At 35.4% G+C, this 23,334-nt stretch overlaps 1 protein-coding gene across 2 annotated transcripts in view; it reads left to right on the top strand.

Moving 5' to 3' along the window:
- The window catches only part of Lrrc69 (leucine rich repeat containing 69), a 108,825-nt gene extending 86,366 nt beyond the window's left edge, over positions 1 to 22,459 (top strand). For both annotated transcript variants that reach the window (XM_026384994.2, XM_026385001.2), the window contains 2 exons: positions 4,044 to 4,223; positions 22,349 to 22,459. In XM_026384994.2, the coding sequence (XP_026240779.2) occupies positions 4,044 to 4,223; positions 22,349 to 22,459 (291 nt within the window). The remainder of the gene's footprint in view (positions 1 to 4,043; positions 4,224 to 22,348) is intronic.
- Positions 22,460 to 23,334: the final 875 nt, after the last annotated feature.

Below are 23,334 nucleotides of genomic sequence, written 5' to 3'. Positions count from 1 at the left end.
CCCAGATCCATTTAGGTCTTAGCTGAGCATGTAAGGTTGTCATAAGACTTTCAGGAATTGTATAGGGTTCACATTTCCTGTTGTAGGAAACAACCAACCTTTTTCAATGGCTTAATTTGTTTTAAAATACATTTCCCTCCTTTTTGTATAAATCATACATACTAATTACTGAAAACTAGAAAATACAGATGGACAAAGAAGAAACTAAAAATTAGTTATAATATACTGCTTTGGGAAGATTCTTACCATGAGTAGAGAAATTAGAAACTGATAAAAAATACTCAGAATTCTAGTGTGCATAGATATAACCACTCTTCTCTGTGACATTATTGTTCTAGAAACTTCCTATGCATTCAGATGTGTTTTAAATCAAAGATGAATTCAAACTCTATACATTAAACTTGTTTTTTTCACTTAAAGTATTGTGAATTTTTTTCCAGTCAGGAAAAGAGATTGACATCTTTTTTGATAGAAATATGGCATTCTGTTATGTCATAACATTTTAACTACTTCTGCCTATTTGAATTATAAATAAGTTTTGGCTTTTTGGTTTTTATAGACAGGCAACAATGACCATACTCACAGTAAATGCCTAGCTCATGTCCACATTATCTCCATGAATGAAATTGGTGGGACAAAGATATGGATTCTTTTACAGATTATTTCTTTTCAAATTTTCCTTCTAGAGAATATTTCTATAAAGAATATTATTTCCTACTGTTTTGTGAAAAAATACTCATTTTTGAAATTAAATCCTAAATCATTGAAAAATTGTAGCTTTCAATTTATTTAATTCCTTACAACTCATTTTTCCTCCTGCATCAGAATAGTACAGAATATTTCTGAATATCAGCAGCTAACACTTATTTAAGCTTCCTATGAGCAAGGCAGGAGTGTTCTAAGTATTTAGCAGGAATGGATAATGCAGTTCTTTAATAACAATGGAAAGGTAGGTACCATTATGGTCCCCTTTTTATAGAGAAACAGACCCAGAAAGGTTATATGACCTGTTCAAGGTCACAGAAATAGTGTTTGGATATTGATATAAAGTTAAACAATTGAACATTAAACTTCTACTGCAACATTGCCTCAGAAATTGGATGAAGGAAGGTGAGGAAAGTGGAGCCTGGGTAGTCCTGGTCTGAGGAGATTCTGATTTGTGAAGGAGGCTGGATGACCAGGTAACCCAATATGGCAGCAATCTCTCAGACAGACTTCAAGGGCAAGAATGTTGCCAACACTCAAGGTGACACAGCAATATTTCTTTCTCCTAATTTTCAAAACTATAAGGTCCATAAGCACAAGAGCTAATTTCATATGCAAACAAGCATCACATGTAATACATAATATAAATATATGCTTTATATTCATAAGAATTACTATTTTCTTGCAGTATGTGAAATATTTGGGTATTTAAAAAAGTATCTCTAAGAATTTTTTAGAAAGGTAACTTAAGTTTATTATAAATTTTAAATTTGTACTTAAAGTCATAGTCATCTTGACTAGATTTTTGGTTAATGTTACTGATTAAACTCCCTCCTTTGGGTGTCAAAAAATTGTAGTTTTGAAATAGTCATGACTTGGTAGAGAATTTTTAAAAACTTCTTCATCTCAGAGATAGGTAAGCTAAAACTGAATGTTCATAACTAAGTTATAACAAAATATTAACCAGAATATATTGCATTATACCTGCTATGCTGTTTTACCAGTGTTAGCTGATTGAATTCTCAAAACTCTGTGATGACATTGGAAAAATCCTTATTTTTCAAAGGAGGAATACAAGATCAGAGATGTTAAAGGCTTGTCCAAATAGGATTGCAAAGCTTATAAATCCCAGAACCAGGATTTGAACCTCTGTATCTCTTTGAATCTGACAGTGAATTCTTTTTGAATTCCTTAGTGCCTCTCATATACAACATGACAGCTGTTTTTGAAATAGTTACAAAGCCTATAATTTCTTCTAAGGTTTCATATTTGTTTTTACATTTAAAATTTTTTATGCTTATATAAATACAAATCATAGCTGTATAATCTCATAACATAAATGAAATAATCACATGTAAGGAAAAATAAAATAATTCCCATGAAAATAATTCCAATTTATGATGAATTAGAAATAGGAATAACTGACCTGCTTATAGTTGGCTTACAAATATTCTAATGATAACATATAAGCTATTCAAAATTAACAATTTATTTGCCTATAAAAGATATCCTAATTTTTAATAACACTGTACTTAGGCCATTACTAAATTGTTTATTGCCCCCTAAAATGCATTGAATATATCTCTAAGAGGTGTTCTAAAAGGTACTATTGTTCAGGTAAATAGTATTTTACTTCATATATACTTGCATTTCCAGGTAATAGCTTTACTTTATATTTTAATGGTGTACATTTATTCCTCCAAAGTAACACATTGGCAGCAAATAGAAGAATATAAATAAAGGTTGATGTCAGAATTGTCAAGATATACTGAGTGCAACTAACATGTTTGGGTCCAGCAATCATGAAGGGGAAAAGTGATCTATACGAACCTATTTATAGGTCCCATGCATTTCAACAAATTCTGTTTGGGGCTGATGAATACTTACCCATGAATTTTCTTCAGCTTTTTAGTGAGACCTAGCCACTGAATTCATGTAGCTAACAATGTATTTCATTTAGAATCACCAGCTAGGCTCTGCTTACATAGTTTGAAAAAGGGGGACATTGAACATCTGAATTAGGAGTTCTGGTAATATTAGTGCTTTCAGATTCATTCTTTCAGCTGACCTCAGTCCTATAACTACCCAGGAGAATGAGCTGAATCCGGTAGGAGGATGTGCTATTGAAGGATCAGACATTTAAGGAACACACACTCAGGGTTGTTTGCAGCAACTCCCTAGTCTCTTGTTAACTGGGAGGGATGAGGTAACAGGGAACAGGGCTCTAGGAATTTGTAGGAGTTTGTTTTTATTTAAAAAATTTTAAAGATTTTAATTGGGGTTAATGAGTGAAAGATTATGTATGTATGCATGCGTGCATATATTCCCAAAGATTCCTATCAGAGCCTGATGTAGACTATTCTTATCCTCCTGGGAATTCTTCAGTTTGGCCAGGAAAAAAAGTGTTCTAAGTAAACTATGCCCATATACCATTAGCATTTCAAGCAGTGTTTGTGTTACATTTATACAGGACTTCTGTGCTCCTAGCATAGACAACGGGCAGCATTTAGGGAGTGAGGCAAATGTTTGTGTTCTTAGTGAAGATTTGATTTTACATATTATATATTATATACTTTTACTTTAGGATGATATGTTGCTGATGGTCATGGCAAAAGGCAACTTCCATTTCCTCACTACCTCTATTATTATTTAATATTATAATATTATGATTGCACAAATCAGTTGAACACCTATGTAACCAGGTCTAACAGAAGTTGAATTCAGAGATTTAGTTCATAGAGATTATTGCTCTTGAACAAGGTGGCATATTCAAGTACTTAATACGGCTAATCATTTAAAACAGCCCTTCTTAAACTTTAATATGCACACAGATTACTGGGGCACTTTGTTGAGATTTTGATTCCGTACAACTGGTATATAGTCGGGATTCTTCATTCCTGATAAGCTGCTAGTTGATGAAGATGATACTGGCTTGTAAGCCATAATTATAAAAATTATTTAGACCTTAGTGAATATGATACACTCAATTTTTGAGTCCAGTCAGAATGTTTGTGCAGTCCTGCTTACTATAATGAAATATACCAAATTTGAGCCTAAACTATGTATTACTTTATTAAACAGGTAGTGAAAATTTATTGTGACTTTGATTTCTGTATGCGGGAGACATAAATGTATTACCATGGAAGCAACTTACTTATATTAATTAAAACCAAACTTATTTACAATGTCAGTCCTTTACAACCTAATTCATTATACTGAAGAATCTTCATTTAACAAAAACTTAGGAATAAGAAATTTGAATTAGTAATATGGGAATCAATGTAATGTAAGATTTAAAAAAACAATTTTAGAAACCATATTCTTCTTTTTTAATTTAGGAAATAACATCAAGATATGTCATGAATCAGCTAGCAAAAAAGCATCCTTTCCTAATGTGTGCTATTGAACAGTATCCAGAGGTCAGGAACTTAATCTCTCAGGGAAAAAAATGTCCAATATGTGGAAAATATTTTTTATCCATATGGCTGGAATGTGTTCGGTTCATTCCTCCACCAAAGGTAAATGGTACTTTCCTGTGAATATGAACATGAGGCACACTCCCATGTTTTGTCCTTATTTTTAAAATCTACCTGTACTAAATAGATTTATATCTAAGCATTGACTTCTATGGTAGTAGGTTAATTTGGGGTCGATAAATTTGTGTATCTGGCAATGATAATCATGACCCATTTACTTTCACACTTTTTATGAGAACATACTTTCTATCAAAGTTCCAAGGAAATTTGAAAATTTGTAATCAGTAAATAATTTTTCATTATTTTTATTAATAAAACCAGAACTCTGTTCTCTTAGGGAGAAGAATTTTTCAGTAGTCTATAATGTCGTTTGGGTGGAAAACAGGTGCACATGCTGGTTACTTTGTGTCATAATGATATTTTAGAACACCAAATGCGCCAGGATGTGAGCTATAGCATTATGTCACCTGGAAGTTAAGCACCCCTGGCCAGTTTGTAGCTCATAAACCATGTTCTAGACCAGTGCCCAGCAGGTTCCTTTTTCTAAAATTAGCCAAATAGTGAATATTTTAGGCAACGTGGTTCTTGTCACAATTACATAACTCTCCTTAGTAGCATGAAGGCATGTGTAGACAATGTGTAATTGAATGTGTCTATATTTCAATACAACTTTATTTATGAACCTAAATTTTTAATTTCATATAATGTTCACATATCACTAAATATTTTTTCCTAATTGTGTAAAATGTGAAAACTCCAGTTCATGTGAATTACGGAAACAGAATGTGGGCCAAATTTGGACCAGGAACTGTAGTTTTCCTATATCTGTTCTAGACCATCCAACATATGTTCTTGATGTCATAACTTCCTCTCTGCTTTTGGTGAACACTGGCCTTTCTTGGGACAGCACATAGTGCAATGGTTGGTAATAATGTTAAATAAATGAGCAAACACAGATGCAGTTCCTGTCATTCTGAAGATTATCATCTGGTGAAAGAGGCCAACATTAAACAAATGAACACACATGCAATTTAAAATTGTGATAAATATTATGACATGGACAGATAATATATTATTTTGTTAAGGCTTATGTAACAGTACCACATACTGGGTGGCTGAAGGAACAGAAATTATTCTTTCTCTGTTCTGGAGGCTTGTAGTCAAATGTCAAGTTATTGGCAGGTTTTTTTCCTTCTGAGAATTGTGAGGAATAGTCTGTTCCAAGCCTCTCTCCTTGACTTATAAGTGGCTCTCTTCTCCCCACGTCTTGTCACATTCTCTTCCTTCTCTATGCATCTGTGTTCAAATTTCCCCTTCTCACATCTGTCATATTGGATTAGGGCCCATTCTAAACTCTTTGTGTGTGTGTGTGTGTGTGTGTGTGTGTGTGTGTGTATGTGTGTGTGTGTGTTTGGTACTGGGTATTGAACCCAGGGCTTAAGCATGCTAGGCAAGTGCTCTATCACTGAGCTACATCCCCAGCCTAATGACCTCATTATAACTTGACTACTTTTGCAAAGGTCTTGTCTTCAAATGAGATTATCTTCTAAGGCACTGGGGGTAAGGATTCACCCTTCTGTTTTTTCAGGGGTGGGATACAATTCAAATCATAACATGTAGATGTCATAAACAAGGAACAGAGAAATTCCCTTTTAAAATCTGGGATAAAGAAAGTCCTCACTGAGGAAAGGACATTTTAACAGACACTTAAGAGACGAGGAGGAGTTGCTTCAATAAAGAAGTAGAGAAGAGCATGTCCAGGGAGGGGGAACAGTGTGTATTAAGTTTGAGATGGGAAATCACTTACTGATTTGAGGAACTGAAAGGCAGTTCAGTCTGATTGAAGAGTATTAATCGAAAGTGACACTGAGGTAGGCAAAAGTTGTTTCACAGAATACCAAGCAGTCCTCACTCAGGAATTTGGCTTTTACTCAATATGCAATGAAACCTAGCTGAAGGATTTTAAGTAAGAGTGACATATCCTGATTTGTATTTCAAAAAGGTAACTTCTGAGTGGAGGGTGGATTAGAAGAAGGTGAGGAAATGAGGATATTAGGCAGAAGGCTATCATCCCAAACTGGGTGAGAGAGAAGGATGGTGGAGACAGTGGAGATAGATGGATCTGAGTGAGATATGTTTGCAGGAAGAAGTAAGAAGACTTCCAGTTTTCCCGCTTAAATCACTACATGAATGCAGATGGCTTTTTGTTGATATAGGGATGACTAAGGGAGAAGCAGGTTTGTTGGGGGAGAGATAGAAGTTCTGTTTGGGCATGGGAAGTGTGAAATTCCTACAACCAGAGAATATGAGCAGCTTGAAGCCCGACTCTGATCCAGTGTGCTGGGAATCTAGAGTTGTGGATATGCGAGTTTGTGTGGCGGGAGGCAGTGGGGGGCAGATTTTGGAGCAGAACTATATGTATGATCTCTTATATCATTTCTACAGAGTGTGATTCTAAACCTTGTGGTTTTAGCGATTGAAAGTGTCATTCCACTGAGGCAGTCTTTGTGCTAATAAAGGATCTCAGCTGAGTTGGCTTACAGCTGCCTCAGTGGATCTTATCACACTAATCACTCACCAAACTTACCTACAAAGCTATTTAAAAATACAGACATTCCATTCCACACCTACTAAATCAGAATCTGTGGATATAAGGCCCTGGGCATCTACAATTTTATCAAGTTTCCCTGTTGATTTTCATGTGCAATCAGGGCGGGGAATCTCTGTCCTTCTTGTTCAGGGCTGTCATTTTTAGTGAGCAAGGACTCCTCAGTGCCTTATCCATAGCTGAGAGCAAGACTCATTGATTGAATGTATGAATTAATGAATGACCTCTAGTGACCAAGGTGAGATATGAATAATAGTCAAAAAGAAAAGGCGAGAATTGGTGAAGGGGTAAATCCACTGTGTGTATGGGTGACCAACACATATTTTCATTTGGCTTCCACCTGGGAACCCCTGAGTAAATCCCCAGGAAGTCAGCTTGAGAGCACATTGTAGAGTTTTCTCTCCATCTGTCTGCTTCTTGGAAGTCATGCTGAAAGGCTTTCCATTTATCCGGCTGGAAGCAGAACAAAGGCTCCTACAGCAGAGATCTGTGTTCCTAAGTGTCTTTGGAGCCAGGATTAGGGCTCTCACAGCTGTTTCTTCCCCAAGGACAGTCGGGAGCTTATGGGGATGCTGATAATGTATTTTCGCTAGCGTTATTAGTTGCTGTTTCATAGGTTTACGTTTCTAACTGCTGGATGAGATCATCACTACTTATATTTCAGAGCTATATTAGGTTTCTCCAAACTGTTAATTGTGGGAATTTCTTTTATGAAATTAGCTGTGTGCCGTTCATGATAAAGTCCAGTAAGAACAACTACTTTTCCCCACCAACTTTTCATTTTGAAAAAAATTTGAAATCAGCTCAAAAACTTGAGTGACTAATACAGTGGACATTTTTTATACTGTCAACCTAAAGTCATCAAGTTTTAGTAGTTTGTTTCATTGGCTTCTTATATTTTTGCCTTTAAAATTCATTTGGTCTAGAACAAATTGGGATGACAAAAACCAAGAAAAGTTCTTACCTAGAGAGATTGTATCAATTTCTAGGATAAAAAGAAAAGATTCTGATTCAAAGAAATAAAAATAAATAAGTATCTGTGCTTCATATCAAGCAGAGAGTTTTTATCAAAAGTAACCCCAGTTGATGGTCCATAAAATATGTAGGTTATTTTAGCTGTAATAAGCCATGAATAGGTTGTGGAGGTTCCCAGTATTAACTGTTCACATCTAAGAAGCAGAACACAGATTTTATTGTATTTTATTTATTTATTTTTTAGTTGTCAATGGACCTTTATTTTATTTATTTATATGCAGTGCTGGGAATTGAACCCAAGGCCTCACACATGCTAGGCAAGTGCTCTACCACTGAGCCTGTACAATCCAGCTCCAGAACACAGATTTTATAAGAACCACTTTAAGTAGATAATTTATAATTCTGTAGGATGAAATTTGGATTGTCACTTAGTTCACATCACCTGATGTCAGGTTTTTACCCAGGAATGTTGTGTAGCAGGCGACAGGATTGCAGAGCAATGGGATTTTACTCCAATGAGTAAGAGATCTAAGCCAGCTATGGTTGTGGTATGGAGCTTCTAAAATTTTTCTCACAATGTCTTTTGCCATAGTTTTTGAATCCAGCAAGTATTTGCAAATGTTACACATATTATACAAAAAGGTAGGGGAAATCTCTCAAAAATAGAAGGAACACAAATAGAGTAGAGGAAGGGGATTGAGAAGGAGGGAGAAGAGAAGGGCATGGAAAAGTACTGGGGAATAAAGTCTACAAAATTCTGCTATATCTATGTGCTAATATACTACAATGAATTTAATATACATAGAACAGTGCACAGATTAAAACAACAACAATAATAGGAGATCAGTGGAGTAGATCAAATAGATTGGGGGAAGGGGAGAGGAGGGGAAAGAAAAGGAAGGTACAAGCTTGGTCAAATTATGTGCATATATGAATATTGCAAAATGAATTCCTCTGTCATGTAGAGTTATAATACACCAATAAAAATAAATAAAAGAAACAAAGACTACTAATCCAAATAGAAAAAATGTTATACATGATAACCCACTTCTTTATGAATGAGCTCTCACTCATCACAAAGGAATGATGCTAAAATAATTCAGAAAGTATATGGGTCTCATTCCTCATATAAACCATTTCTAAGAAATTTGTACCATCACCATAATCACCATAATTGGCAAGAGATTTGTAAAATACTTTCTTGAGGAATTGGGAGCCTAAATGGAAGGTTAATTTTCCCCACTCTTAATCCACTCATGAAAAATCATGTCTGTACTAGGCAGATCTACTTGATCTTAAGAAAATGAATTTTAAAAAAGAAACATTTAATCAAAGAAAGTGTCCTCAACCCAGCAACATGTATATAAGCCTCTATTTTAGTGATTATATGCCTACAGAAGTTCCTTTTGAATAAGAAACTGCCATTTCAATTGTCTAATCCTTTAACACATTGATGCTCTTGCTATGGAAATGTCTTCATGGCACTTAGAAAAATTTGAATTCATTTATTTCACTGGTGTTCAAGGACTTTCTTTACCATGAACGTAAGTACCAGGAATTCAAGGACTGCTTTGGTTCCCTTCATCATTTGTAGAAAACTTCACACACAGCCTGGTATATGTTTGGTATCTACTGGAATCAGAAAATCTGGATTTGAATACCAGCTCCTCTTTTTCTTTTTATTAGGTTATTAATATATTCCATCAAATGCAGCATAGAGCACAATCTGGCAGACCTGCTACCAGTGAGGGCTAATGTCAAAGTTTCAAAAAAACCTGGACCCAGAACAAACCATGTCGCCAAAGAGAACATTGAAATAATGGGTTAGGAGAAATTTAAAACTGGCTGGAATTAAGCAGCAAGAGCAAAGAGAGAGCATCAGTGAGAAAGTATAGAAATGAATGTTTTAGTCCACAAGATGGGAGTAAATATGTAATCGTGAGCACATGTGTAACTTATCTGTGAATTGTTCACATTACCATCTGGAATGGCTTGTTGTAGTCAAGAGTCGTTTAATGATTACAACATGTCAGATTACTTGGCAAAAGTTGCCCCAAACCCTGTTTTCCACTGGCCATGTTATGAACACCTTGGACAAGTTGCCCTATTCATTTCTATTCTGACAGATTCCATCTCAAAGTCATCTGATGAATTGCTAGTCTCATTTTAAATCTCTTTTGCAGAAATTGCAACCTAATAAAAATAATGACAGCTAACAGTTAGTTGGCACCAAGTGTATGTCTGATGCTGTGTTGAACACGTCTCCTAAAATACCTTTATTAATGTCCAAAACAACCCAGGACACTAATGAGAAATTCCAAGCACAGAGAAGTCAAATAAGTTTTCCAGGTAAAAAACTCTAAGGAGGAAATTCAGGTGTATGATTTTTTGTTCTCAACCAGATGTCCTGGGCCATCTTTCAGAGGTTTACAACCCAATCATTCCTCATCTACTTCAACCAAATTTAAGATATTTATGTTGAAGAGGTTCCTGTAATTATTTGTTTATCCACTAAAACTCATTTATTTTTTTCCTGTTATGAGTCAGGTTCTTTGACAGGCATATGGGAATGCAGTACCCTGGTCATTGAGAAATTCCTGCAAGAAGTGGAATTAGAATAAAGTGACTGAAATCGGACAATTTAGGCTTGAAGAACAGCCCCAGTGCTTGCTAGCAGTGAAAGCTTAATTTTCTCTTTGAGGCAAACCTTCTTCCACTGTCAAATGGCAATAATAATAGTGTCCACCTTACAGGGATGTGGTGAGGGATATGTGTGGTAATGCATAGATGATACTTAGCATAGCAGGTGCCTAGTAATGATAACACAGTAGATGCTTAATAAGGGGAGTTATTCTTTTTTAATCAAAGGCTTTCAGCAAGAAAGGATTTATGACATTCTTGTAATAAGTTGATATGGAGGTGCACAGGGTGCTATGAGAAGAAGGTACCTCAACTAAATCGGATATTCCTTGATTTATACCTGAGGCCAACTGCAGTGATTATATATGGTATATGGAGGGTACACAATAAAGGTTTAAACTTATTTTAAAAGGCATCTCTTGGAAATGTGCTTTGAAGAATAGGGAGGCATTAGAGTAGATCATGGACCAGTGGGCAGTCATTTTGGGTGAGGCAGCTACCTGTGCAAAGCTAATCTTGTACAGGTAAATTGCACAAGGAGTACTAGAACTCTCTGAAGGTGACATGTGGGAAATAAGATTGGAAACACAAGCGGAGTGAGGGAGAGGGCTCTTGTATGTCAAGTTGGAACTTACTTTTGAAAGCTATTACATAGTTTGCTAGGGATACTCCTATAGACTAGACAGATTTGGGGCCTTCAAAACAGAAATTTATTTTCTCAGAATTCTGATGTCTAAAAATTTAAGGCCAAGGTGTCAGAAGGCTTGACTTCTTTGGTGGGCTTTCTCCCTCACTTGTAGAGGGTTGATTTTTCCCTTGTTTTGACATGGTATTCCTTCTGTGCATGTATATGTCCAAATTTACTATTCTCATAAGGATATTCATAATATTTGATGAGAACTCCCAATAATTGACTTAATTTTTAACCTAATTATCACTTTAAAGATCCTATCTCCAAATACAGTCACTTTGAGAACTACTGGGGGTTAAGACTTCAACATATTGATTTTTGGGTGTAGTTTTAGTCTATAAAAGCTACCTGGATAGTTGTAAATGCTATAGCAAAAAGAAATGTTTGTTTGACAAAAAGAAATTTGATCTGGTGATGTGAATTACAGAATTGTTTTATGTAAGCATACTATTTATTGAAGCCATGGAAATGAAGATTACCCAAGGAGATTTACCCAATGAGGAGAAAGAGCCCTTGAAGACAGTGATTTTTAAAAGGTGGAAAGAATGTAGAATTAGCATAGGAGAACAAGAAGGAAAACACAAGGATAGAAGAAAAAAAATCTAGTAGAGAGTGCACTAATTGTCCAACTTTAAAATGCAGATGTGTAAGAAATAGAACTTTGTTTTTCTTCTTCTTATTTGGGTTCCCATTCTACTGGAAAATTTATTCTAGTCAATTCCTAGCTTGTGTGCTGACTTTAGGATGTTGTTAGTTATTTCAGGTTTAATCTTTATCATTTACAATTTCCTTCCCCTCCCTTTCTTCCTGTACTATCCATCTTTTGGACCTCTTAAATAGTTTCATGGCATTAGGATGTGGGAGCAGAATGTTCTGCCAATGTCCTTTGTTATATGTGGGCATCCCCTGAGGTATATGATCATCCTATCTAGACCTTGAATATGGTCATTGCTCCATGATGGTGTCTACTCCCATTGATGTCTATCCATCGGGTTCCCTGTGTTGTCTTGTTCTGACTTTTTAAGTCCCATTGCTGGTCCTCTTTCAAACACTTCCACACTATGCTTTGAATATGAGAAAATTTGGTCCCTTCTTTACTCCAATATAGGCTCAAAGATGCAATTATTAAATATGCCAAGATGAGAGAAAAAAATGATGAAAAATCGGAGGAGGACCATGGTGTCCTTTGTGTCACTAAGTGGCAGGGTTGGAAGCAGGCTGCATTAACCAGAAGACAGAAGGTCAACAAATCTTGAGTAATCTCCATAAAATGTAGAGTTAAAAGGCAAGAGAGCTACAGTGTGATTCCTGGAAGGTGAGAAAAGACTTTGAGGTGCGGGAATATGTGCATGAGTGTAGGATGTGGAGGGAGCTAGCAGAAGGTGGAGCTTGAAATCAGTGTGTTTTATGTGCCACCAGTTGTAAGATTTTAATATTTTGATTGTGTCTTGATACTTTTAGAAATCAATAGAGCTAGAATTTGGTGACCACATAATGAGCTTTGTTGTATTCCACCACATTAGGGAATTGAATATGCTAAAGAGGAGATTTGAAAGTTTTTATATAGCTAGAAAATGGCCAGTAGTAGTGCTTTTCAATTTACAAAATTATTTTTACTGTTTTATTGTTTGTTTGTTTTAATACCTTTATTGGGTGCTTACTGTTTTCAAGGTGCTGTGTTGGGTTCTTCAGATCCCAGACACAATCCACTCCACTGAGCAGATCACAGACTATTTATTTTAAATGCAATGTAATAAGCATTCTCAGAAAGCATTATACCTCCATGTTTATGGAATCACCGACAGTGAGTATCTACATAGGAAGTTTAAAGGAAACTTTCCACTAGAGGTAATATTTGAGTAACTTGAGTTCTCCATCATCATATTAGCTTTTTGATGTGGTTTTCATTGTCTCCAGCCATAGATGAGAAAACTAAGGCTAAGCAAAGTCTAGTAGTTTTTTTTTTAACAAGTTTCAAATCTATCAAACAATAGAATTAGGACTTCATCTTATATAGTTCCTTATAATATTACCTTCAGATTTCTTTTTGCTGCACTATGGTGTGCACATTTTTATTTTGAACCATAGGAGAGTATGCAAATAAATTTATCGATTGATGGTGATATAGGTATTTCTAGTAGCTACCTTCATTCAGTTGAAAGACCATCATATAAAAGAGAGATAAAGATTTTCTTCTACTGATTTCTGGAATGGAACATACAACCACTGGTATATAGGTCAGAAAAGATAGATGGAAGAATTTTGTTACAAGACTTTACACACACACAATGGTAAACATTATTTATCACTGAAGAAACAACAAAGACGGAAGAAAGGAAATAAAAAAAATAAAGAGATTTGGTATCCAATAATTTATTTTAAAATATTAAAAGAGAAGTTAGAATTATTTTTTCAATCAGCTAAATGTGTCTGAAGGCACTATAAAAACAGAAACAGAGTGCATGGGGGATATAGCATGGTTTAAAAACATGGTAGTTAAATTAAATAAGCCAGACATCTGGGTGTAGATTATAGTTAATGGCAGAAAATATTGAAGAAAGATATAATCTCTCAGGTTGAAAAATCATGTTGAATGTCAGGTAGAATAAATAAGTACAAATCCATATGTAAGCACATTTTGGTGAAACTGTACATAACAAAGACAGACTATTAAGAGCTAAGGACAAAATGTTTTGAAAAATATATAGGTCACCTATAAAGAAATTACAGTAGACAGAAAGTAAATTTTTCTTAGCAGTAATAGAAGCCATAAAAAACAAAATAATATCTTCACAAAGGGAAAAGAACTCAAAATCTAGACTTATATGGCTAGATAAGTTGATAGACAAAAGGCAGTGGAGTGTAAAAAGATTATGAGAAAAAATATTTTGAAAAGGAAAATTATTTTGCTTTGAAACAACCATTCTTTCTAAATCATTAAAATTTAAAATGGTAAACTAGTAATACTATATGATAGTGCAAAATATGACAGAGAAACAAGAATAAGTATATAGTATTAAATCTATTAAACAACAGAACTTACTAATCATTACAAGCAAATTTAAGGGTATTTAAAATTATTACTTAGTGAAGCTAGCCAATCCCTAAAAAACAAATACCAAATGTCTTCTTTGATATAATGAGAGCAACTAAGAACAGAGCAGGGAGAAAGAGCAGGAAGAAAAGATTAACATTAAACAGAGACATGAGGTGGGAGGGAAAGGGAGAAAAAAGGGAAATTGCATGGAAATGGAGGGAGACCCTCATTGTTATACAAAATTACATATAAGAGGTTGTGAGGGGAATGGGATAATTAACAAGGAGGGAAATAAATTACAGTAGATGGGGTAGAGAGAGAAGATGGGAGGGGAGGGGAGGGGGGATAGTAGAGGATAGGAAAGGTAGCAGAATACAACAGTTACTAATATGGCAGTATGTAAAAATGTGGATGTGTAACCGATGCGATTCTGCAATCTGTATTTGGGGTAAAAATGGGAGTTCATAACCCACTTGATTCTAATGTATGAAATATGATATGTTAAGAGCTTTGTAATGTTTTGAACGAACAGTAAAAAAATAAATAAATTTAATGAATCTGATTTGTATTTTAAAAAACTGTACTAGAATAGAATAAATTAAATAAATAAAAGAAAAAAAATTATTAAAATTTTAAAGAGACTTGATTATTTATTACCAGGTGAGCAGCAATTGAAACATACATTTGTTATGCTTAGTTCTTTGTTTACAGAATGAAAACATGCATAAAATACCTGGGGATGATAATCAATTAACCATCATGTTGGTAAATGGTCACTTTTATATATCTTTAGGGTTTTATGCTGCTTTTCTACTTAAGAAGATAGGAATTATACAAACATTAGTTTGTCTAGAAGCCTCCCTTAAGAAAAAAAAATCAACTTCTGATTATCCCTTCAGGAACTAAACTTAGAGAATGCTGATCTTTACAGTAAAGACTTTATCATGAAGAGAGAACCCACTTGATAGATCTCAGCATCTCACTGTCTGTCCTTTTGTGCCTTACAGAATGTTCTGCTAACAGTGCTTGCATTCAAAGAAGGGAGAACCCTGGGTGATAGATGGCATTAATTCCTGACATAAAACACTGAAACAACCAGATATCAATTACAATGTCTTATATTTAGGTGAATGTGAGATTATGCCATGCTTGCTTTCGGAAATAGTAGCATGATGATTGGAAAACAGACGGTAAAAAATGACACTCCGTCTCCAATATTAATCTCTACTATAATTCATCTGGAAGCTGTTGTCTTTTTCTAAATGTTTGAATCCTGCCATCTGAGTTTTTAGCCCTTAGCGATTAAAGAATTATCAATAATTCTAATGTAATTGGTATTTCAGTATTAACTACTAAGGTTATAAATCTTTAAAACAGCAACAAAAATTAATCCTTTTTAGTTACTACTAACTTGGGCCACATTTGGACTAGTAACCTAAATAGTTTCATAAGATCCTTTCCAAACACTTGAGTGTTCCTGTGCCCAAGATATGCATTTGATAGTTTTCATTTCTTATAGTTTTCATTAGTTGAACTTAACATTTCCCCAGATTCCTTTAAAGTTGAAGAGTTTAGGGAGGGAACAGTTTGGACATGAACTCTCAACCCTGTATTGTATGATGTAATGTAATTAAAACTACCCTCAAAAGAGATTAGACTGAATAGGTCTCACTACAAATGAGTGAAAACGCTCATCTACTTTATGAAATCTGTAACCTTAATCCCTTTTTTATGACAAACTGCCAGTAATGAAACATAATATAAGATTACATTTAATAATTTTACTCATTACTTATAGAGTAAAATCTTACTTTGCAGTAAAAAGTTATTACTGTTAAGATACAACTGACATTCATTTATGAAACTGATCATTTCAACCAGTCAACTGTGAAAACGAATGTAGGTTTTAAAACATTTATGCAGCAGTTAGTCAATTTAATGTACATTAGACACTAAGAGGATGAGAAGGCATCCCATTTCGAATACTAAATGGTTGTGAAAGTAATATGTATTTATTGTTCAGAAAAATTGAAATGGTATTGTACTCTCTTTATTTTATTCAGAAAATAGCAAAAGACAATTATAGTATAAATGCACTCACACACTGTGTTTTGATTACTTCTATTCTTATAAGAACTCCCCGAATCCTCTTTTCCCTTTAGAAATCTCTCCCTTTTGTTCTTAAACTGCTGGATAGAGTCATAGTTATATGCAGCATCTACGATTCTTTTCTCCTAAAGAATCTTAAAAATGTATCCAACTCAAGTACATTTATCTGAAGCTGTGCATCACCAAAATGTTGAACCTCCCATGTGAAATTCAAAGGTCACTGATTTTGCAGGGGGTAGTAGCGGCGAGCAGGACCAGTCTGTAGAAGAGAGAATTCCACTTAGCTTCCTGCATGGCTTGGATATGGGTAGGATTTTTTTTTTTCCTAATTTCTGCCTTTACCACAGTCCAAAATGCTCTAAGGGTAGAATGACAATGGAATTTGTCATGTAAGCCAAGATGCTTTTGAGAGTGGAAGTGAACATTATCAATAGCCGGAAAACTATCAAGAAACCAGGCTGTCCTGTGTGTATCTGAATGTATGGCAACCCTTCCTAAATGGAGGAGTTAACCACAGAGTAGTGCTCTTTGCCTGCACTGTCATTGAAGTCTCAGAGGAATTGTCATCTGAATCTCCATCTTGGATTTAAGAAATTATTTTTAGTTACTCCATAAATATATGAGGGCCTACTTTAAGCAGGAAACTCTGGGTGTAAATAAGTAGAGGACCTACTCAGTCCCTAGTGGTTTAAAATTTTGAATTTAAGCTCTAAAAACGTAAGAGACATTTGCAGTCAAAGCTAACTGCTAAACAAGTAGTAGAGACCAATTGCTTTAGGGCTCCCCAGTGGAATAGGAGATCGCTGCAGGTTCTCTGGCTTGGGAAGTACCCAGAAAAGTGTGGTGTCTTACACCAGACCTTTAAAGAGGCAGAATTTAGACAGATGGAGAAGGAAGCTGAGAGGACCTGTTAGGAGAGGAGGGCAGCACGGAGGAGAATAGATCATGTTCCCAGGGCAGTGAATCAATAAAACTGGTTTGTGTACAGAAGTGGGAAGAAGAGACAGAATTTTTAAAAAGAGGTAAAATTCTATAAGCCTGTTATAGGATAGACTAAGATGTTTGAAACTGACCCAATTTTGAGTGGCATCTACTGAATGTGTGGCTGCAAGTCCATGATATAAAAAAAAAAAATTTTTAGAGTTTTTTAGTCATTTAGCAGTAGTGTGCTTGGAGGTTGAAGAGGAACTAAAGAAAGGTTAGAATGGCCGTCTTATAGTAGGAAAAAGGTATAGCAGTAAGTGCACTGAAGGGAGATACCACAAAAAGGGAATGACAGAATGTACCACCTATGACGGGGGGCGGGGGGTGAAGGGAAAGAAGATCGGTGAGGAGTTTCAAGTGATGCTGGATGATTCAAGTGAACACGTGTAATCATCAACCTGAAACAGGAAGAGAGTAGAGCAATATGCTTCTCTTGGACATTATCTGAAAATATGCACTTTCCTACAACTGGTAATGCTATCAATCTGTTCTGCAATATCAGTCCACTAATCACAACCATTCATTAGTGAAAGGGCTAGGGACAAGCTATGATTAACACAATCTTGTGAACTTGGATTCTAGTCTGGTCTGTATCTTGAACATGAGGCCTAAGGTAGGTCACCTACTTTCTTGCTGTATCTGAACTTGTTTCCTCATCTGGACAATGAAGGGAATAGACCAAAGTCTTTTGTAGATTGCAGTTGCCTTGACTCCAGAGAGGGAGAGAGACTGCCTTCCTCAGGCCTGGTCTTTCAAAGAGAGAGTGTCATTCTTCCTTTGTAACAAGTCCTGCTAATCTGGAATGTGAGACCACTGTTAAGTTTTCTATTCATGCTGTAACAAATTGCCCTGAACTTGGGACTTTACAGAAGATATTCATTGTCTTGTGGTCCAATGGGTCAGGAATCCAATATGAGTCTCACTGAGCTAACAGGCATTACAGGCTGAGTTGGCTTCTGGAAACTATGGAAGAGAATCCACTGTCTTGTACTCTATAGCTTCTAGAGTTGCCCACATTCCCTAATGCATGGTCTTCCTCCATCTTCAAAGCCAGTCTTGGTAGATCTGGCCTTTCTCATATCACTTGAACCTTTTCTTCTGTCTCCCTCTTCCACTTTTATTTGTTTTCGTTTTTCAGTTGTAGATGGACACAATATTTTTATTTTTATTTATTTATTTTTATGTGGTGCTGAGGATCGAACTCAGGGCCTTGCACATGTGAGGCAAGCACTCTACCACTGAGCCACACCCCCAGCCCTCCCTCTTCCACTTTTAACAATGATTATGATTACTTAGGGCCCACCTGGGTAATTCAGGATAACCTACCTAGCTTAAGGTCATTAACTTATTCATATCTGCAAAACTCTTTTTTGCCATGTAATGTGACATGCATATATAATAGGTCTGTGAATTAAGATGTCGCTATCTTTGTAAGGGTTGGGATGGGGATATTGTTTCGTCTACCATGATATCTTTTCCTGAGGAAACAGGAAATTATTTTACTCTTTGTTCTATTTCTTGTGCTTCACATAATATTGAAACCTTATCTGAACTTTATACTGTGTGCCATACATATATATTCAATAATTTTTAATTTATCAACATTTAAAATATGGAAGTCATTGTCATTGAGTCATATGTTGAATGACTTAAAAATATCCCAATTCTACCAGTTCAACAAACATAAAACTTAGAAAACATGCATATTTAAGTTTAGAGTGGAAAACTACTTTTTCCCTGAAGGAAGAAGGGGGATATAATTGAGTTTATTTGCCTTAGGAAATAATAAAAATAGTTGAAGAGTGAGAAATTAAACTTAAGTATAGCGTTTCACTTTTTAAAGCTTTTTTTACTAAATGATATCCTTTCAAAACAAAAGCATGTCTATAAACTCTTTTTATCTTCTCTGTCTTTGGCTTGACAAAAAGGATATTTTGCTCGGTGTTTTAATTTCTATTTGTAAACAACAATGTAGTAACTGTCTTTGACAGTCGGGAGGATTTGTTAAATGAGGTTTATGAAGAGTGGTCCTCCACAGAGTGTGTCACTTTTCCTTTGTAACATGCTCATTTCAAATGGACATATGTTGTACCAGTAGAAACAATGGAGACCAAACCACAAGTGGAAATAGAAATTTCAGCATATGAAAGTGAAGTATTAGAGAATTTTTCTCGTGCAAACTTACTGAGAATGATGAGTCTAGATGGAAAAGTGTATTTCCAGAAGTCATGTCGAATCCTTTTTACTCAGCAAAATTCCCAGGAAACAGTTCATAGCCCTGAGAAATACTATACTACAAACGAAAGTTATTAATTTAGAGAATAATAACCAGCAAAGTTACATATTCACTACAAAAGTGATAACGGCCTTGCACAAAACAAATTCCTAAAAATCTGAACAAAACATTTTATTCAATTAACTAAATCATAATCCTCCCCAGAAGAGGAAAAGAGGGCACAGACACTTTACATTCCTGCTTGCAACAAGAGCCAACCCAAACTCTGCCCATGTAATTTCTAAATGACACAAGGGAGATGGCTAAAACCACAGTGGAAATAGAAAATGCCTTTAATACTTTCTATTATAAACTTTTCATCTCATGAAGAAACTCGGACCAAGCACATTGGATAACAGTATGGCCCCACTTGCTCCCGTGGTTTATTTTTGCTTCTTTCTCTAAACTGTTCCTCTTCATTCACGGCTCTGTTATTGGTTCTGATGTCTTAAATGGGAGCTGAGTAAGATTGATGTGGCATGGTTTATTTTCGATAGTCCCATCGTTCCAGCTGAGATAAGTTTCAGAAGTGGGCAGGAAGAGCTGTTGGATGAGAGGGCTGTCTACTATCTGGAAGGAGAAAGACTACAATCCGTTTTGTTTTTTTGCCATTTGTTCTCCCAGCACAATTTCAACACTTACCAATTATAGTTAAGTAATCAATATTATCTCATTTAGAGTACATTCAAAATATTATAATGTCTCTCATTGCAAAAATACTTTTAAGTTCTTTTTACTCCTATATGTATTGTTGATATCCCCTGGTTTAATCTTTTCTGGTCTAGTTATCATTTGAACTGTGTTGTTTCCCCCGTACTCTTAACGTGCATTCTTGAATTTCTGCTCTCAAGTTTACAATTTTTAAAAAAATGTCCTCTGGCCTCCTCTACAGGCAGCCACATCTAGTCCTCTTCCTTCCAAACCCAGCTTGCCTTTTTTTAATATTATGGAATCTTACATCGGTGCAGTTTATGGTAATGTCTCCCTTCTCTGCATTCATATAGAACTTATCACTATAGAACTAGCCATATGTTTCTAGTTATTTATTGTGTTTAGTTCTTGTCTTTCCAACTGCTAAAAAGGTTCTTGGAGGGAGGGATTGTTTGCTGCATATTTTAGTATTTATGGCACTTTGCCTAATATCATGCAGATTTTAGGTTACTTATAATTGATTAGGACTCTTGGTTGAATGTTAAAAAAAAAAACCTTAATTCACACATTAACTCAACTAATGAAGGCCAGGGGTTGGTCGGGCTGAATACTTAGCCATCACTAGACCAGGTTTCCAAATTTATCTGTCCTTTTCTACTTATTGTCTCTGCTTTCTTTTGTCTTTGCTTCAGTTTTAGGTAGGAGCTCCCTAAATTGTACCCTATGAAATAGAAAGAGAGCTTTCCTCTCTCAATAGATCTAGAAAAAAGTCCTAATGTTGTTACTCCTTGGCATCATTGGATCATGTGATTACCAAGGCTATCAAGGTTGTCAGAAGGAAGTGCTTGGGTCATTGGCTGAATCTGAGTTATGAGGTCATTTCTTGAATCAGGAGGTATATGATCTGTGGCCTTGGTGCTCTCCATCACAGGAACTGAGATTGGAAGAGGAATGGTTTTCTAGTGGAAAAAGTGGCCTTTTGTGCCATTAGAGTGGGAAATGGGCACTAAGCAGACAAAACCATGATGCTCACTGGGGAGTTCAGGAAATGTTTGCTAACTGATCAGCTTAACATCCTTGTAGGAATAAGTCAGGATTGTAGATATTCTTTTTACCTTCACCCAAAATATTTTGTGGTTAAGATAGTGTGCTTCACAGTCCTTGTTTGAGGTAGGTATGAAGGTGATGTGACCTATGTCTTTGGCCCCCCTCTGTGACAGGTCACCTGTATTAAGGAGGCTGTTATTCCCTCAAGTGTGGGTTAATAACTGTGTGTACGTGGTGTTCAAACCTCTAAATAGGATCTCAAAGTTCTTTTGCGGAAGAGTAGATAGAACAGTAATCAAATCTCTCTTTGTGGTTTGTGATATTGGCCAAATTGTTTCATGGTAAAGCAACATAGAGAGCATTGTTAAGTGACTAAAGTGCTGGTTTTATGTCTCTGTTTTGAATCCACTTACTGAGAACTATGTTGACTCCAGAAATTGATTACAAAGCATACAAATGGTAAGCCTTTGAAGTTGTGAATATTTCTTCTTCTTTTTTCTTTTTGGCAGTGCTGAGGATCAAACCCAGGGTTTTGTTATGGTTATTTGGAACATGAGTATTCAGGATATTTTCTGAGTATTCAGGATGGCAGGATTTTGACTACCTATTTTGTACAATGAGAAGTAAGAACAGAAGTTGTTGAAGTGTAAAATTTTAAGTCATGCATTGAACAATTTGCTGGAAATCTAGCCAGTGAACTTCTTAATGAACATTTTAGATAGCGAACAAAGAATATTAGGAAAGTTAATTTCCATAGGAAATGGCTGCTGGATAGGCAAAACTGAGATGCCCAGAGGAAAGTTCAGCCAGTGTTTTGCTGACTGACAATTTAATGCCCCTGTCCAACAGGAGTCAGGTTTATGTACTATTTTCACCTTCAACCAAGCACTTTATGGTTGAACTGTGTGCTAAAATTTGGATAAAAGCACATATAATCCTTTATCATTTGAATTTTGTTTGATATTGAGTATGCATTTCTTATCTAGTTAAGTTTGTTTATTTGTGTTGGGAAAAGAGCAAATCAAGCATAAAAGAAAAGAGTGTGTCCTTTAGAAGTCAATGTTCTGAAACCTCTGAGTGAATAGTTATTACAATCAAAAATATTTATTGGATCCTGCCTTAATTTAATTTTTAATCTTTACTTTTTTAGAACTGGAAGATAAGCAGAAATCTACAGCTGGTACCTGTCCAGGTATTAATTTGTTCTTACAAATGTTTAAATCGGCGTGACCCTAACCTCTTTGGAATTGCTCATATGTAGAGCAGGTGAGACACTTTTTCAGAGCCTCGCTAGACAGCTCTATCAGCTCTGCACACTGGTGTTAATGCCTACCTAGGATGCATCTGGTCTCTTTATCAATATATTAATCAAAGGAAGACAAATAATTCAATTACAAAGATCTCAATTTAAGTATTATACTTTTAGATTGTTTACCTTTTTAGGTGTGCTATTTTTTTTTCTCTTGGGCTCAAAAAAATAAAACGAATGAATAAAAAATGGAAAAGATCTGTGTGGCACAGAGTTATTTTTTTTCCTGTCACTTTATGACCACCAAATCTCCTTTTCTAGAAAAGTATTAAGAGACTTTGATGGGGAGAAGTGTTTATGTGATGAATGTTTTGCGATTGAAAGATTGCAATTGAAAGATCGATTTTTATTGTTGGATACTTGTATTATGTTAGTATGATTTCATTTGAGGGGCCAACATCTATTGAATTAAGTTCAAACTTTCATTCTGCCCTAAAGTGGGTGAAAGGCTGGATCTCAGATAAGCTAATTCCTCATACCACTTCATTACTGTTTATAAAGTTTCAATTTTTAAAATTTTTTTTTTCAACAAGAAAAACTTAAGAAAGCCAGGGAAGTAGTGCTTTCTTTGAGGGGAAAGTTAGGAAAAGAAGTTATACAAATGTATGGTATATTTTGCATAGACCAGTGGTTCTTGGGAGTGTTTTTTTTTTTTTTTTTTTCCTAGCACCATACACAACACTTGGGAACTTGTTACAAATGCAAATTATTTGGCTCCACCCCAGAAATACTGAATCAGAAACTCTGGGAGTGTGGCCCAGCAATCTCTGTTTCAACAGCCCTCTGGGTGATTTCTTTGTGTGCTCTAGTTTGAGAACCACAGTTTA

The sequence above is a fragment of the Urocitellus parryii genome, chromosome 7, assembly GCF_045843805.1.
Source record: "Urocitellus parryii isolate mUroPar1 chromosome 7, mUroPar1.hap1, whole genome shotgun sequence".
Taxonomy (NCBI): domain Eukaryota; kingdom Metazoa; phylum Chordata; class Mammalia; order Rodentia; family Sciuridae; genus Urocitellus; species Urocitellus parryii.
This window is presented reverse-complemented; position numbering and strand designations above follow the sequence as displayed.